The sequence below is a fragment of the Chrysemys picta genome, chromosome 10 (assembly GCF_011386835.1).
Source record: "Chrysemys picta bellii isolate R12L10 chromosome 10, ASM1138683v2, whole genome shotgun sequence".
Classification (NCBI taxonomy): Eukaryota; Metazoa; Chordata; order Testudines; family Emydidae; genus Chrysemys; species Chrysemys picta.
The window spans coordinates 6,564,063-6,579,522 of record NC_088800.1 but is presented as its reverse complement, the minus strand read 5'-3'; the positions used below and the strand labels follow the sequence as shown (position 1 = coordinate 6,579,522).

The 15,460-nt window shown below is 45.8% G+C and overlaps 1 protein-coding gene across 3 annotated transcripts in view; it reads right to left on the bottom strand.

Annotated features, from left to right (window-relative positions):
* The window catches only part of IGDCC3 (immunoglobulin superfamily DCC subclass member 3), a 188,664-nt gene extending 173,566 nt beyond the window's left edge, over positions 1 to 15,098 (bottom strand). The window contains exon 1 of one of the 3 annotated variants that reach the window (XM_024109149.3): positions 14,453 to 15,098. In XM_024109149.3, the coding sequence (XP_023964917.2) occupies positions 14,453 to 14,519 (67 nt within the window). In that variant the 5' untranslated portion in view covers positions 14,520 to 15,098. The remainder of the gene's footprint in view (positions 1 to 14,452) is intronic. The other 2 variants (XM_042856579.2, XM_005305394.5) reach the window with 2 other exon arrangements.
* Positions 15,099 to 15,460: the final 362 nt, after the last annotated feature.

The window sequence follows — 15,460 nt, the reverse complement described above, 5'->3', positions numbered from 1 at the left end:
ATCAACAAGTTCCTTGTCCCAAATTGCTGCTGGTGTCGTAACTTAAAATTCTGCCTTGGGATGGGTTAGTGGAGTTAACAGAGCCCTAGTACATGCATCTGTGTCCAGACAGAGTTCCACCAGGTGGAGTCTACTAGTGCTAGAGAATCCATTCTGATCCACTGGGCTTTTCGGGTTTGGCCCAGGGAGCTCTTATCTAAGTAGTTCTGCCTCTCTCCCACTGGCTCCAATGGGATGAATTACTTGAGTAAGGGCTACCCGCGCACAGGTTTGCGGAATTGGGACCTTTATAGAGAAGTTTCCCTGGTGACCCCCAGAACTTATCATCATTTATCATTTATATGACAGCAAGGCCTACAAGACCTCATCCAAGAACCAGATCCTAGGTGCTGTATACACAGATGTTTTGAGGTCCTCTTTATGCGTACCTTTCATGCTAGCTAAAAATAAATAAGGGAAAGCGATACAAGGTTATTTTTAAACAAAATTACCTTCCCTTCTGTTTTGTGAGCCAGGGTACTTTTCCTCTATTTTTTTTTTCCTTTAGTTGCTATCAATTACTTATATACAGCAACTTAACTTGGATTACTGGGGCTAGATACTGAGTGTAACCTGAGAGGAGGCACAGGGACAGAGTGAGCAAAGGAGGCAGGGTAATGCATAGCATGTCAAAGGTACTGCTGGAGAGGTAGGCATGTGCACATTTAACAGCAGACCCCTAAAATAAACATGCTCTCCCACCAGGTTACGAACCCTTCATTACGTGTCTTAGAATGTCAGGATAGCCTCATGCACCTCGGTGATCTACCGGACCCTCCAACTCCTTTTTAAGAGACAGCCCTGCGGCTCTCTCAGAGGCCCAGTGTGCAGCCGGCACAATCCGTCAATTACTTTCCCCCCCAAATTAAGGAATTAGACGAATGCTCAGCATTTTTCTTCAGCATGGGCCAGATTCTAAATAGCACCTAACACCACAGGGCTCCATTCTCTGCTGAGGCAGAGAATGTAATAAGGGTTTCTTACTCATTCAACTCCCACTGAGTTGAGTGGGAATTTTGCCTGAGTAAAGACTGAATAAAGACTTCAGGATTTGGCCCATCAACCAATCATTGAAGAGCCTAATGAAATAAATGCCCCATCTTCCCCCTTGTCTGTTGCACGAAATTGCTTATTATTATATGTACAATAAAGAGAAGAATCAACGTAATTACACACCCTTTCCCCACAATCGCTGTCATTATAATAACCGTCATTAGGGGCTGTGATTGGGGATAATCATGTTTACCTCAGTAAACATTCTGCCTTGATCCTGAATGTGCACGGCTTGAACAGGAAAAGGGCTATAGCCCATCGTTTAAAAAATCTGTTGCTCTCAGACCCGTGCTGGTCTGTGGAAGGCTTGAAAGATACTCCCCGAACGCGGACCCTCGGTGTGGTTTTTATTAAGTGAGGAGCTGGATTGTTCCTTTTGGGGGACTGCTCCACCCTAGATGCATTGCAACTCACAGACCCCTCTCTGGGGCCGGAATCCTACCCCGATTCCCTCTTCCTTCGGAGGGCTAGCTTCCTCCTAGCCTACACCAGCAGCGAATTAAGCCTCCCCAGCCCTCTCTTGGCTTAGCTATGCTTGCTGACACCTGGGGGCTGGCTCTGCCCACTCCCCACCTGCTTATTCTGTGGCCATGTGGAGTAGCAGGCACACACCCCTCTGCTTACAGGAAGGATGGTGGTTAGGGCACTAGCCTAAGGACTTAGGAAATTTTGGGTCAATTCCCTGCTCCGCCACAGACTTCCAGCGTAACCCTGGGCAAGTCACTAAGGGCCAGGTATTGAGGTGAGGTGCCTAAAAATGCAGAGGGGTGACTAGTGGACTATTCAGAAGCTCTTAAGTGTTTAGACACGTCGGAAAATCCCACTGGGCACCTGTGTGTGTTTTAGGCACCTAAATACCTTTAAAAATCAGGGCCTCAGTCTCTCTGGGCCTCAGTTCCCCTCTGTGAAATGGGGATAACAGCACTGCCCTGCCTCCAAGAGGTGATAACTACATTAAGATGTTTAGGGGGTGCTCAGAAACTAAAGTAATGGGGCCATAGAAGTACCTAAAACATACACCCTGATTCCTGTGTGCCCATATTCAGGAGTGTCAGGAGGAGGGCATCTCCACCCCATTTGTCCCTGAGGGGACACCCAGTGCACCAGCCAAAAGCACTACTTAGGAAGTAAGGCATTGAGTATCCATGGAGCAAGGTACTACTGAGCATGAATCAAATGTGGCGGAATCTGGCCACAGGTTTCACCCAGACAAAACTCCCATTGAATGAGGCCCAGTTCTGCTCATCCTTGTTCATGAAATCAATGGGATTCTCCATGTGAGAAAGAGCCAGTCAGGTGAGACAGGGGTACAGGACAGGGCATTCATCTCCGGTAGTTTTGCCTCAATAAGGACTGAATTAACCCGGAAAACCTGAGATCCTATATCACTTCCTCCGCTCACACGGGGCCAGGTTGTGCTTCCCATACTCGCCCTCAGCGTTACTTCACTCTCCAAGCTGTCCCATCATTACTCAACATGGGAAAGGGTGGCACTGCCTGATCTAAAGTCCTTTAGGCCCAGGAATGCTCTCTTTGAGTAAGATATTTCAAAGGCTCCACTGGGAACTGATTTTCACAGGGAGTTAGGCACCATGCCTTTGAACCATGGGGGAGATTTTCAAAGTCCATTTGACTTTACACACATGGGGAAATTCAAGTCCTCTAGGACGCGGAGGGGATTTACTCCCATGAAGCAAAGATTTTCCTTATCAGATTCTGGATCTTAAAAGGCAGATTCCAAACTCAGAGCCAGGCTTTCTCCATGACCGTCAAGATTACAGTAAAAGGAATGATGACGTTAGCACAAGAATTCCCCCTGTGGGACAAGCAGCCTCCTTTTAGACAAAGGAATGTTTACTTTAGAGGTCAACCTGGATGGAGGAGAGGATGGATAGATTAGATAGATAGATTAGATGGATAAGGACCAAACATATGTAAACTCTTGTCTCATAAACAGCAGAGTAAATTTACCAGGAAGCCACCAATTTGGGGCAAAGTGGAAATAAACTCCATTTTCTAGTCAAATGTAAACCATTCAACTTTGTAATTAATTGGAGTGAGGGGTAATTATTCAGGCCATATGCATTCATTAGAAAAGTCTCATTCCCTGATATGCCTGTCCACATCTTGGCTGGATATCAAACCTAACATCATCCCATGCAAAGTCCCTGGAAAGAGGGATTTATGAAAATAGACTCTCGGAGTCAGTATGTGATATATTTGCTGCCTGAAAAGATGCAAACTGTTCTAAAACTCGACCCAGCAGCCAGCTCGGAGTAACCGGGCATTGTTCAGCCAATTAACCAAATGCTTGTCTTAACTCCAGCTGCCTGTGCTTTGGAATTTGTGAGGGGAAATTGCTGTACCTTCTATTAAAGGGAGGGAGGGTGAGTATTATTAGCACTGACACAAAAGAAAAGAGAAAATGACCGGAGCCCTCATCCTACAACTGCCCCTTTAAGAAATATTTAACATCTTTCCGAACAATATATGTGACAATGTATATGATTATTTAATGCCAAATATCTCCTAATATTGATCACCTAGAAAAGCACACAGAGAAACCAATTAGCACTAGCACTTCGGAACCATGAGATTTGCCTCGTGCTGAAAGAGACAGAACTTAGAATGAATTAAAAGCTTAAAAGACACTTCCAAGTATTTTTTTTATATAATTTTAATTTTTTTTTTAAACTCAACATTCATTGTGATTCCCTTTAGAAGCTTGAAAAGAAATTTTTCTTCCCCTGATTTTTCCCTTTTCCGTTTGGGAACCTTTTTCCCCCTCCTGTACTTTCAAAAAAGGTAAAATTAAAAAGTCTTATTTTACAAGAATAATTATTGTTATTATCTGTAATAGTGGAACTTGTAGAGGCCCCGACTCAGATCAGGGCCCCATTGTGCTAGGCGCTGTACAAACACAGAGGAAGAGAGATCATCCCTGCCCCAAAGAGTCTACAGTTTAAGCAGACAAAGCTAGTATTATGATTATTTCCAATTCACAGGTGAAGGAATCGAGACACTGAGAAATTAAATGACTTACTAAAGTCACACAGGAAGTCAGTGGCAGGGCCAGGAATTAAAATGGGTCCCAGTCCAGTTCAGTTCCACCATGCCCCCTCCTGTCCTCACCCAGCCCTTTGTCCCTATATGTTGGGGGAGGAGCGGCAGCCGGCATATGACATGGCTATGTAGTCTTTGCCAGCTTTAGGCTAATGGAGATGCCCCTTCACAGGGAGAATTTTCCTGTCCAGTTCTCTGGATGGTTTAAATTCACTTTGCACCATGTCAGTGGCACAATGTGAACTTGTCAGACTACCAAATCCAGCCTCATGTAGCCTACTGAATACAAGGGGCCTGACTGTCCTCTGCATTATTCCACTGTCAATGGGGCCAATGAGCATAAACCCGGAGGAACGCAATGAGGAGTTCGGCCCAAGGTGCCTTACCCACAGAACTATCGTGGTTAGTAAAGGTAAATGCCTATGGACGTTTGGCAGCAGGATCAGAGCCTTTAATAGTCAACTGCAGAGCCAGCAGAAAGATGAGCACAAACCAACTGTTTTTTTGGTCAGGTCCTACAAAAAGGGGCTACTATTTTGCTTTCCACATTTCTCAGTAACCCGGGGAGACGCACATAAAGCACTTTAATAAAATGGTGGAGTTAAAGGAACATGTCGACAAGGATGACCCAGTGTACTTGGATTTCCAGAAAGCCTTTGAGAAGATCCCTTACCAAAGGCTCGTAAGCAAACTAAGAAGTCCTGGGATACGACGCTAGGTTCTCTCATGGATTAGTAACTGGTTAAAAGACAGGGCAGGAATAAATGGTCAGTTTTCACAGTGGAAAGAGGTAAATAATGGTGTCCCCCAGGGGTCTGTACTGGGACCAGTGCTGTTCAACATAGTCATAAACGATCTGGAATAAGGGGTAAACAATGACATTGCAAAGTTTGCAGATGATACAAAATTACTCAAGACAATTAAGTCCAAAGCAGACTGCAAAGAGTTACAAGGGGATCTCGCAAAACAGGGTGACTGGGCAACAAAATGGCAGATGAAATTCAATGTGGATAAATGCAAAGTAATGAACATTGGAAAATGTAATCCCAACTATACATACAAAATGTTGAGTCGAAATTAGCTGTTACCACTCTAAGAAAGAGATCTTGGGGTCATTGTAGTAAATCTCTGAAAACATCCACTCAATGTGCAGCGGCAGTCAAGAAAACTAACAGAATGTTAGGAACCACTAAGAAGGGATAGCTAATAAGACAGAAAATATCATAATGCCAATATATAAAGCCATGGTAGGCCCAAACCTTGAATACGGCAATCAATTCTGCTCGCCCCATCTCAAAAAAGCTATATTAAAATTGGACAAGGTACAGAGAAGGGCAACAAAAATGATAAGGGGTAAGGAACAGCTTCCATAGGAGGAGAGGGTAAAAAGACTGGGACAGTTCATCTTGGAAAAAAGATGACTAAGGGGGGACAGGACAGAGGTCTATAAAATCATGACTGATGTGGAGAAACTGATTAGGGAAGTGTTATTTATTCCTTCACATAACACAAGAACCCGGGGGTCACACAATGAATTTAATAGGCAGAAGGTTTAAAACAAACAAAAGGAAATACACTGTCAACCTATGGTGCTCATGGCCAGGTGATGTTGTGACGGCCAAAACTATAACTGGGTTCAAAAAAGAATTAGATAAGTTCATGGCGGACAGGTCCATCAGTGGCTATTAGCCAAGATGGTCAAGGATACAACCCCATGTTCTGCGTGCCCCTAAGCCTCTGACTGCCAGAAGCGGGGACAGATCAACCCAGGATGGATCACACGATACATTGCCTTGTTCTGTTCATTACCTCTCAAGCACCTGGCATTGGCCACTATGGACTATTGGTCTGACCCAGTATGGCCATTCTTAGGTTCTTATTAGAGAGTTAGGACCTGAAGGAGGTTCTCTAGCAGATTACAACTGTTTCAAGGCTGATGAAATTGGGAACCTAAAAATCTGGACAGTGTCCCTTTAAATCTTCCTGAAGATGACCAAGTCACTGACGAGTAAAGCCCTACTCTGTAGTATAGTGCAAACTGGTTCTTTAGGCCAGTCAGAAAATTTACATTTAAAGAAGAGAACAGACTATAAGGGTCCCTAGTAAAGTTTACCAGCACTGAATTTTTTTATCCCCTTTCCATTTGGATGGGAGGTTATATAAAGCGATTTTCCCATCGGCGCACATAAAACATGAGGGAGTGCACGAGGACTTTGCCAAGGATAACACAGCACCTCTGGGACATCTGACCTAGGGCCCAGCCCAGCCCTCTTCACCCAGTGATTGCAGCCGTAGAGAGGACTTTGGGGCCCACTACAACATGTTTGCTGACTGGCTCCCATTTCACCCCACTTGCAGATGCTTTGGGGCCCCAGTACAATTGCCCCTCCTCCCATCAGCCGCGCCCACCGATGCTGATGAACATTTTGCCTGAGTAAGGAGCAAGTATGAAGTGAAGAACCAGTCTCCCATTCAGCAAAATGCCCCCCAATGTTATAAACTAGAGTGGACAATTCCCAGGGGCTCGAACTCTAAATACAGTCACAACAAGGAAATCAGGTGAGAAAAATTCCAAACGCTACAGCCCGCTCTGGAGTGAGACCCAAAACGTGTTGGCTGTGACCATCTTTAAACAAAGCTGTAGCCAGCGGGGCTCTTGGCTGGAAGGATGGTCCAGGTGAGGCATCAGTCTAAGACTCAAGAGGCCCGAATTCAATTCCCAGTCTATTTGGGAATACCTGGAAAGGGAGAAGACCTCTTCCAGATTGATCTATTGAGTGGAATTAGTCAACAATAAAGTGTTCATAGAGTAGACAGTCACCCTGGAGTATAGAATGCATTATTATTATTTAGATTACAGATGAGCTTAGAGACCTCAAACAAGACCACAGCTCCATTGGGCTGGGTGCTGTACACGCACAGATAGGAAGATACAGTCCCTGCCACAAAGAACTATAATAGACACGACAGCAGCACGGAGAGATGAAATGATTTGCTCAAGGTCACATGGTAAGTTAGTGGGTCCCCTCTGCATGTTATTGCGGCCTGGAGCAAGTTAGAGCAGCCTTTCTTCTGCTCTAACAGTGCAGGAGGAAGAGTCAGGCACAGCAGCATGATTAAGGGCTGGTCTACATTGGGGGGGGGGGGGGGAAATCGATCCAAGATACGCGAATAGCGTAGCTGAAGTCGAAGTATCTTGGATCGAATTACCTGGGGTCCAGACGGCGCGGGATCGACGGCTGTGGCTTCCCCGTCGACTGCCCTACCGCCGCTCGCTCTGGTTGAGTTCCGGAGTCGACGGTGAGCGCGTTCGGGGATCGATATATCACGTCTTAACGAGACACGATATATCAATCCTGGATAAATCGATTGCTACCTGCCGATACGGTGGGTAGTGAAGACGTACCCCAAGGGAGCATATACACACCCTGACTCATACTCGGTGTAATTTGGCCACATGTAAGGATCTTGCCCACAAAACTTTGATCTATATAACTTTTGTGTAAGTATTTCAGACACAGATCCTCAAGATCCCACTGCAGCTCTGGAAAGTCAACCACATCAGATACATGTACCTCTACCCAACAGTTGATTCACATTATGTGCATCAAAGCAGGGCAAAAACACCCAATGTCCTTGTCAACATGCCCATGCCAATCAACCTCTCGGAAAACATGGGTTACTTGTAGCATCCAAAGCAGAGTGGGCAGGGGTAGAGATTAGCACCCATCCTCTTCCAAAGGCCGGAACATGCTCTATTTCATACAGCTGCACCAGAAAGCACAGACACTGTTGTGACCCCAGCCTTGTGACCAATGGTTGTGCCTTTTCTCTTCATACAACAAGTTATATGAAGAAGCCACCCAGGCACAGTGGGGTCCCAGACAACCACCTGTACTAACACACTCAAACACGCCAGGCCTAGCTACATGCACACTGATGCTCTGGCCGCTTCTAAACCACTGAGCACAGTGAGTGCCATTAGAAGGCCCACAAACTATTTAAAGGGATATTTCCCTATCTCTCTTCACTACAGCTAGAAACAACCACCACCACCATGGGACCAAACAATCCAAAATGTCTCATAGAGCATCGGTTCTGTTCTTTTTATTATCTTCTTTTTTTCCCCTTCTGTCCCTGGTCCCCACTCTTCCTTCAAGACCTTTTTCTTCTCTAACTTAACCTTCTCCCTCATTTTTTTAACATCTGGCATTTTCTCTCTTTATCATTCTTTCTCTCCCGCAACCACACCTTGGTCCTCTCCTCTGTCCCTTGGGGAGCAAAGTGCAATTGCTCCTCACCCTCCAAATATGACTATATCGATAGCCCCACGTGACATGTCAGCCTCAGGAACTTTTTCCTGCCCCCAAACATGACACTCATTGTAACCCTGTGTCTGGGCCCCACTGACCTTTCAGAAAGTGAATGGGAACCTTCCCCACTGACTTCCAGGGACGCTGGGTCAATCCATCCTGTCTGTGGGGCAGAACTGCCACCTGTAGGTATCTAAGCTAACCAATGCCTGGCGATAGCACTGGGATCCAAACAACCCCCCATTTCCTTCGGGATCCTCCACAATGGTGCTTCACAAGGAGAATGATGGCAGGGAAACTGCCCTCGAGAGCTTTCGCTCCGAACAGATGTCAGAAATGCCATGCACCTCATGTGGGTGATAAGGCGGTAAAGGGGATTCTGTCTTGAGATTGCTGGACACATGGAGACCCTGCAGTTCTCTCTCTAGCATCACAGGTCTACAGCCCCCACTCAGAGTCTCCCCAAGCCGTGGGCTACACGGTCCTGGACTGGAAGATGACCATACGACAGACATAGCAGGTTCCTTTGGGGAAAAAAATCCCCAGCGTATCCTTAATCTAATCTTTGGGGTGTTTTATTAATTCCCAGGGGATTTAAAGAAGATACCAACCACTCTAGCTCTTTCCATCCCCTTCAATTCCCTTTGCCTTATCACTTCTCATTCCACATCTTACTGAAAATTAACAGAGGCAAACGTGGCCATCAATCTGATGGAGATATAATTAGTACACCTCTACCCTGATATAACGCGACCCGATATAACACGAATTCAGATATAACGCGGTAAAGCAGTGCTCCGGGGGGGGGCGGGGCTGCACACCCCGGCGGATCAAAGCAAGTTCAATATAACGCGGTTTCAACTATAACGCGGTAAGATTTTTTGCCTCCCAAGGACAGCGTTATATCGGGGTAGAGGTGTACCAAGGGCTAACTGATCAGTACTGGCTCCACCTCCAGGGGGCATCAGTTGAGTGGGCCACACATCAGAGTTGCTTTCAAATGAAATATCAGCACCTCTCCCCCTTCACACTCATTGCGTGGGTTTGAGCGGCAAAGATTCCTTCGGCAAAAGCACTGGTTTACAAAAGAGCTGTCATACTGGGTCAGACCAATGGTCCATCTAACCCAGTATCCTGTCTTCCGACCGTGGCCAGTGCCAGACGCCCCAGAGGAAAAGAGCAGAACAGGGCAATTATCCAGTGATCCACCCCCTGTCGTCCAATCCCAGCTTCTGCCAAAGAAAGGCGGGGGGGGGGAACCCAACTTTTGTTTACGATTAGCTTCATCAAAACAATGAGCAAAAATGAAACGAATCCTTTTCTCTGCTATGAAACTCCGGTTTTAAATTACCCAAGCAGCAGCAGGTCTGGACTGTTAAGTGTCTAGGCTCCACTCAAGTGCCGGCTGCGGTGGGACAGTGACATCTGATATAATAGCAACACCAGATTAGTAGCTATGTGCCTTTCCCAATATGTCAGCCTGCTTCCCTCGCTCTTCTTTTAAAGTGCAATTATTGACATGTCTGCCCCCTTAAACATTGGTTTTATATGCTTGCCAGTGACTCCCGAACATGTGTCAACAATTATTTTTATTTCCTTGAAAAACCAAAATGTTGCATATTCTTTCGGATAAAGTGACTGGGTAGGTTTTCATGAGCTCTGTTCTGTAATTTATTAGTTTCCAAACTCTGTAAAACGACAAACTCCAGTAAAGTTCAAATAAATTGGTCATTCCAAAGTAATTTTGAATTGACTATTTCCCCTCCCACCACATTTGGATTTAGGCGAATTAAAATTAAAATTCTTAATCTGCAAAAGGTTTGCCTGGCTTGTCTGGTTAGATCAAATAAAAGGGTGATATTATGGGTCAAAACACCAGAAAGCCGCTCATGTTCTGAGGGCTGCAAAATGAAATGCATGGCATGGTCTCTAATCAATGCAGAATTAGCTCTCTGCTTTCAACAGGAAAAAGCCAGACGCTCAGCATGGAGCTATACCGACACGCTGCTCCTCACACAGAAACCACACGTTTCGGGCCCGATCCTGCTCCCGCTGAAGTCAATAAGAAAGCTCCCGTTGACTTCAATGGGAGTAGAAGCCAGCCTTTGAATGTCAATGCTGCACCATGGTGATAAAGCCAGGCTCTCTTGATCTCAACACGTCAGACAAAGGAGTTACTTTTAGGCAGTGGGGAAGCGAATGCATGGGGGGGGGGAGGGATAAAGGAGCACACACTAAATGGAACTGCTTCTAAAGTATCTGTGGAGCACAGGGGAGAAGGGGCTGGCGCTGCCTGGGATCTGTGCTCTGCACTTAGCATGCTCCAAGAGGAAGAGGAGAGAGAGAGAGAGAAATTCCAGGCACAAAGAAGGGAATCAGAAAAGTAAAGTCAGTGTGAAGGAAAAAAGAAAGAGAGTTCCTCGTTCGTATGTATACAATAAAAAGGCCTTGTCTGCTGTTTGACAGCAGTTACTGCTGGGAGCCTGATTCTGCTCTCACGTATGCCCTGTAAATGACACCAGTAAAGTCAGTGGAGTCACACTGGTGTAGAAATGGAGGGGGGGGGGCGGGGAGTCAGGACTGTAATATAGACCCTGGGCCCAACTCTGTATTCTTTACGTGCTCTCAACTCCCAATGGACTTCACGGGGAGTTTGGGGAGTAGGAGGACAGCAGGATGATACGTAATAAAGAACAGGAAGAAATGATTAGACAGATGTATAAAATTTCTATCTGTATTGCCATTATGCCGAGTCTCATCTAGCAGCTTGGGTCGGGGACTGACTATATGTACAGCACCTAATACCATGGGGCACTCTCTGCATTAGCCATTAGGTGCCGTTGAAATATAAATATTAAATAATAATAGGCACCCTGATACCTTGGGGTTGGGCATGATGTTATTCCAATAACAATCATTGTATATTTACACAATACGGTAATGCAGGCATACTCTACGCTCTCTTTTCAGCACTCTCGGGTTTTACATGTAACTTTGTTATTGCTCGACAACCCTTGCTGTCATTTTATTAACCATGAGATTCTGATGGCAAATGAAAACTGATCAGCTCTCAGGACTTCAACACATTCTCAAACTGAACTCCCTGAACGAAACAAAGACCGAACGCAGGTTTGAATTTCATATATTGTCTTTGAGTTTCATTAGGGAAATGATACCAGATCCCCTGTATGTATTTTAAGAGAAAAGACAGGGTCTTATGCCAGTTTAGGAGAAAGCAATCCCTTCTCACATGAAAAAAACCTAAAGCCATGTAGAATAGGAATTAGCGAAAGCGTATAGCTTCAATCATTTAAAAGTTAAGCCTACTTAAATATAAATGACAACATTTAATTCCAAGGCTGTTACTAAGCAGAACCGGGGTGCATCTCATATCCTGTGCCTTTCTTTGAATGCAGGGCTCAGCAGTGACAGACAAAAGCTGTCCATCACCCAGAACAAAGAACTCCAGGAAATTAAAAAAAGAGGAAATACTGTCTCGAAGCGGAACCCAGCTCCCATGAACTGAGCCCCCAGCCGGTTCAGCTTTCACTGGGTTTATTTAAGAGGCAGCCTACACTCATTTTGGAAAGTTTGAAAAACCCGAGGATGGAACTCAAGCATTATGTAATGAAAAGCGAGAACATCCTGAGTAAAAGAAAGCCTAACATGACACAGTACCTCCTGTATGCAGAACCGATGAGTCACAGCCTCCATCACAGTGGAAAAGGTTTCTATTGAGTGACTGATTGACATACATATAGAATGTTTTCTTAAGTTCAGCAGAGCACAGAAACTTACACTCACTGTTTCTACAGTGTTAAGCCTATGGGGGGGGGGATCCTAGAATAAGAAGGAAAAAACAACAACCACCTTTTAAACCGCAGCCAAATGTTCCTAAGAAGGACCAGGAAAGCACACCTCCAAGTCACCAAAACAACTACACACTGCAATACAAACGAAAACATGATGCAATCTAAGAGATCAGTAGGCAATAAACGAATAATGAGCTTGATTTTTGAAGGTTAAACTTTCAATAACTTGCAATGAAAAAAAGAGGTAAAAACACCAGAAGTATTATTTCAATCACCTTAATTGCACGATTATCTATCCAGAAATCATACCAGGCTGATTGTAATAAGGAGACCTGTCTCGTTACTGTTCAATTCATCACTGTGTTTATATTGTCCAATAGCTTCACACACTTCTTCTACCTGCTAAGGACCATGCACCAGGTTTATTAATGTAATAACCCAGCAACCTGATTTCCTAATCATTTTTCATACACTCAGATTAAGTGTAACACTATTCTCCTGTTCTGAGAAGGCTAAGCTGTTTCTCAAACAACTCATACTGTATTTTGTTCAGGTTCCTCCACTAACTGGGGAGGGGGAAAGAGAGAAAATCATTTTACCACATGAATATTTCCACCTTTGCCAGAGAAGATCACTTGCCTTTCTTGGCTCTGTTTTTACATTGATTTTGTATTTTAACGGCACCCAGAGTAGGGGAGAAAATAAAATTTATCAGCAGGGTTTGTGGTAGATCCAGCGGAAAATCCCTTTGATGTTTTTGTAGTTCAGCCTTAGACCTATGCGGGTGTTACTAGTTGTGTTGCCGTTTGTGTGAACTAAAGCCAAGCATTACATGAAAGCATAACACTTGTAGGTTTAAAATAGTTTGCTATTTCCCTTGTAACTTTCACTATAACTTCTTCCCCGAGAGCTACCATTTGCACTGACAAGGATTGTGCATTTTATGGTAGGATTCCTACACACACACACACACACACACACACACTCCGGTGTGTGTATATTTTTCCAGGTGTGAATTCTAAGTAGTAACGGTACAAACAGCATTGCAATCATAGGAATTAACGTTGGTGTGACTGAGTGATCTATCACCGATAATGAATGCCATGGGCTCTATTCTGAATCTATATCCAGGGGGGTCTTTCCTTTCTTCCAATTGAACAAATGGCATTTCTGAAATAGTTGGGACATTTCCAATTAATTTGGTTTATAATTTGATAGGCCATCATAAAATTCTATAGGAACATCTCTGGGGGAGGGGGAATCCCCCATTATTTAAGTGTATATCCCCTTCTCGCCAACCTACACAGCTACACACAATCTTCGCCACTGAAGCCAATCAAGGTTTAAACTTCAAAAACCTGGCCAGAGAACATTTTAAATGGCTTGGCTTGCAGTTTACCAGCATACCCCTGCCTCCCTCCTCCTCCCCCCCATAAGAGCCCGATTGACAGGGGAAATCCTGTCGAACTTTGCAAACATGTGATGCTAATACAGAACATGGGGATGGAATAAAATGCCTCTGTGTGTGTGTGTGTGTGTGTTTAAAAAAAGTTTACTCGGCGCTTCCAAATATCGCTCACAGACATCTGGCCCGGTTTCAGGATGAGTCAGACGCAGATGAAATCAGAAGGGCATTTCAGTGCAAGGATGAGCCTACCTGATGCAACTGATGGGACTCCGGAGCTGCCGGCTGGAGCCCCGAAAAGAGCGAGTCTGTCTATACTAACGAACTGCCAAGGGGGATAACAGCCAAGCCAGCAAGTGCTGCGCGGCCACAGAGTGGGGGTGTGGGTGTAGCGAGAGAGCAACCCGTTTGCAGCAGGAGTATTCACGGCTGCTTGGCAAATTTCCCTGTTTGGAAAGGCGCTTGTTGACAGAACCATGTGCTCCCAGCAAAGCAGCGAGGAAAATCAAAACACAGACGGGGAGTGTGTGGCTGGATCAGCGCTTGTGCCCCCCCCGCCCCGTCCTTACATCCCCCCCTTTAAAGCAAAGAAAACCAGGCACAAATTCCGGTGCAAATGCCCCCGCAAGAGAGGGGCTCCCGCCCCTTCTGCAAAGCGGCTCAGCAAGGCGCCCCGAGCCGGCGAGAGGCAGGTCGGAGCCGGGGTAGATGGCATGGGGTGGAGGGGTCTCTCCCCCCGGGCAGGCAGGAGAAGGCGCCCCGCTTACCTCCCGCGAAGGCGAGCAGCAGGAATCCGAACACGCCGGCCGGCAGAGGGGAGCCGGGGGAAGCCATGGAACCACTTTTGGTGCGGCTGGTGTTTCTCCTCCTCTGCGATCGGGGGTGGAAAATCCAGCTGGAGGGGGGGGGAGAGAATCAGCCCCCCCAAAAGCGGGTTTCAAGCCCCCCCAAAAAAATATCCGCAAAGCACCGAAATGGAAAAAGGGGTGGAGGTGGTTGGAAGCCAACCTAGATCCTCATGGTGCGAGCGCTGCCTAAGACAATTGGTGGCTGGAGAGGCTGGAATGGGCTTGCGCCATCTTGCACATCTATCAGGGATCTGTCAGCATCTCCCTTTGCTCTTTGCAAACACACAGGCATGAACATTACTGCCTCCTCTGCACCGGGGCCAGCGATCCCTCTCTTCCCCCCTTGCACACTCGCTCCTCTCTCTCCTGGAGGCCCCTTCTGGGGAACAAAAGATCCAACTGGCGCTTTATGCGACTGGACATTTCAAGGCAAAGCAAACGGATCCCCTCCTTACCCCACTATGCTTTGAACTGGAGCCTGGATATTCCAGGGGAACATCAAAAGGCTCGTGCACTTTCTTTTATAAGCCGGCGAATAGCTGCTTTCTTTCCTGAGATTCAGGGGAGCCGGCTCCTTTTGCAAAGCATAAAGGAAAAGGCAGAGAGGGGAGTCCAAGAAAAAGTGATGCTCGTGTTCGCACCGTAGTTAAAAAAAAAATTAAAGGACACACACACAAAAATGTTGCCTGGGAACCTTTTCCTTTGGCCCGACGACAAATACCGCTGCCCGTTTTTATTTTTGCTCTGGATTAGCTCAATGAAAGGGCACCCTCCACCAATTGTTGGGGGTTTGTGCAAATGCAAAGCATGTGCTTCATTTATTTCACTCTGCAAAAGCATCCCAGGAGGCAGCTTTGAGAGACCAGCGGTTCTACAAAATAGAGTTGCATTGTGTTTCTTTGCACCGTTGAATTCCTCCGGGTTTAT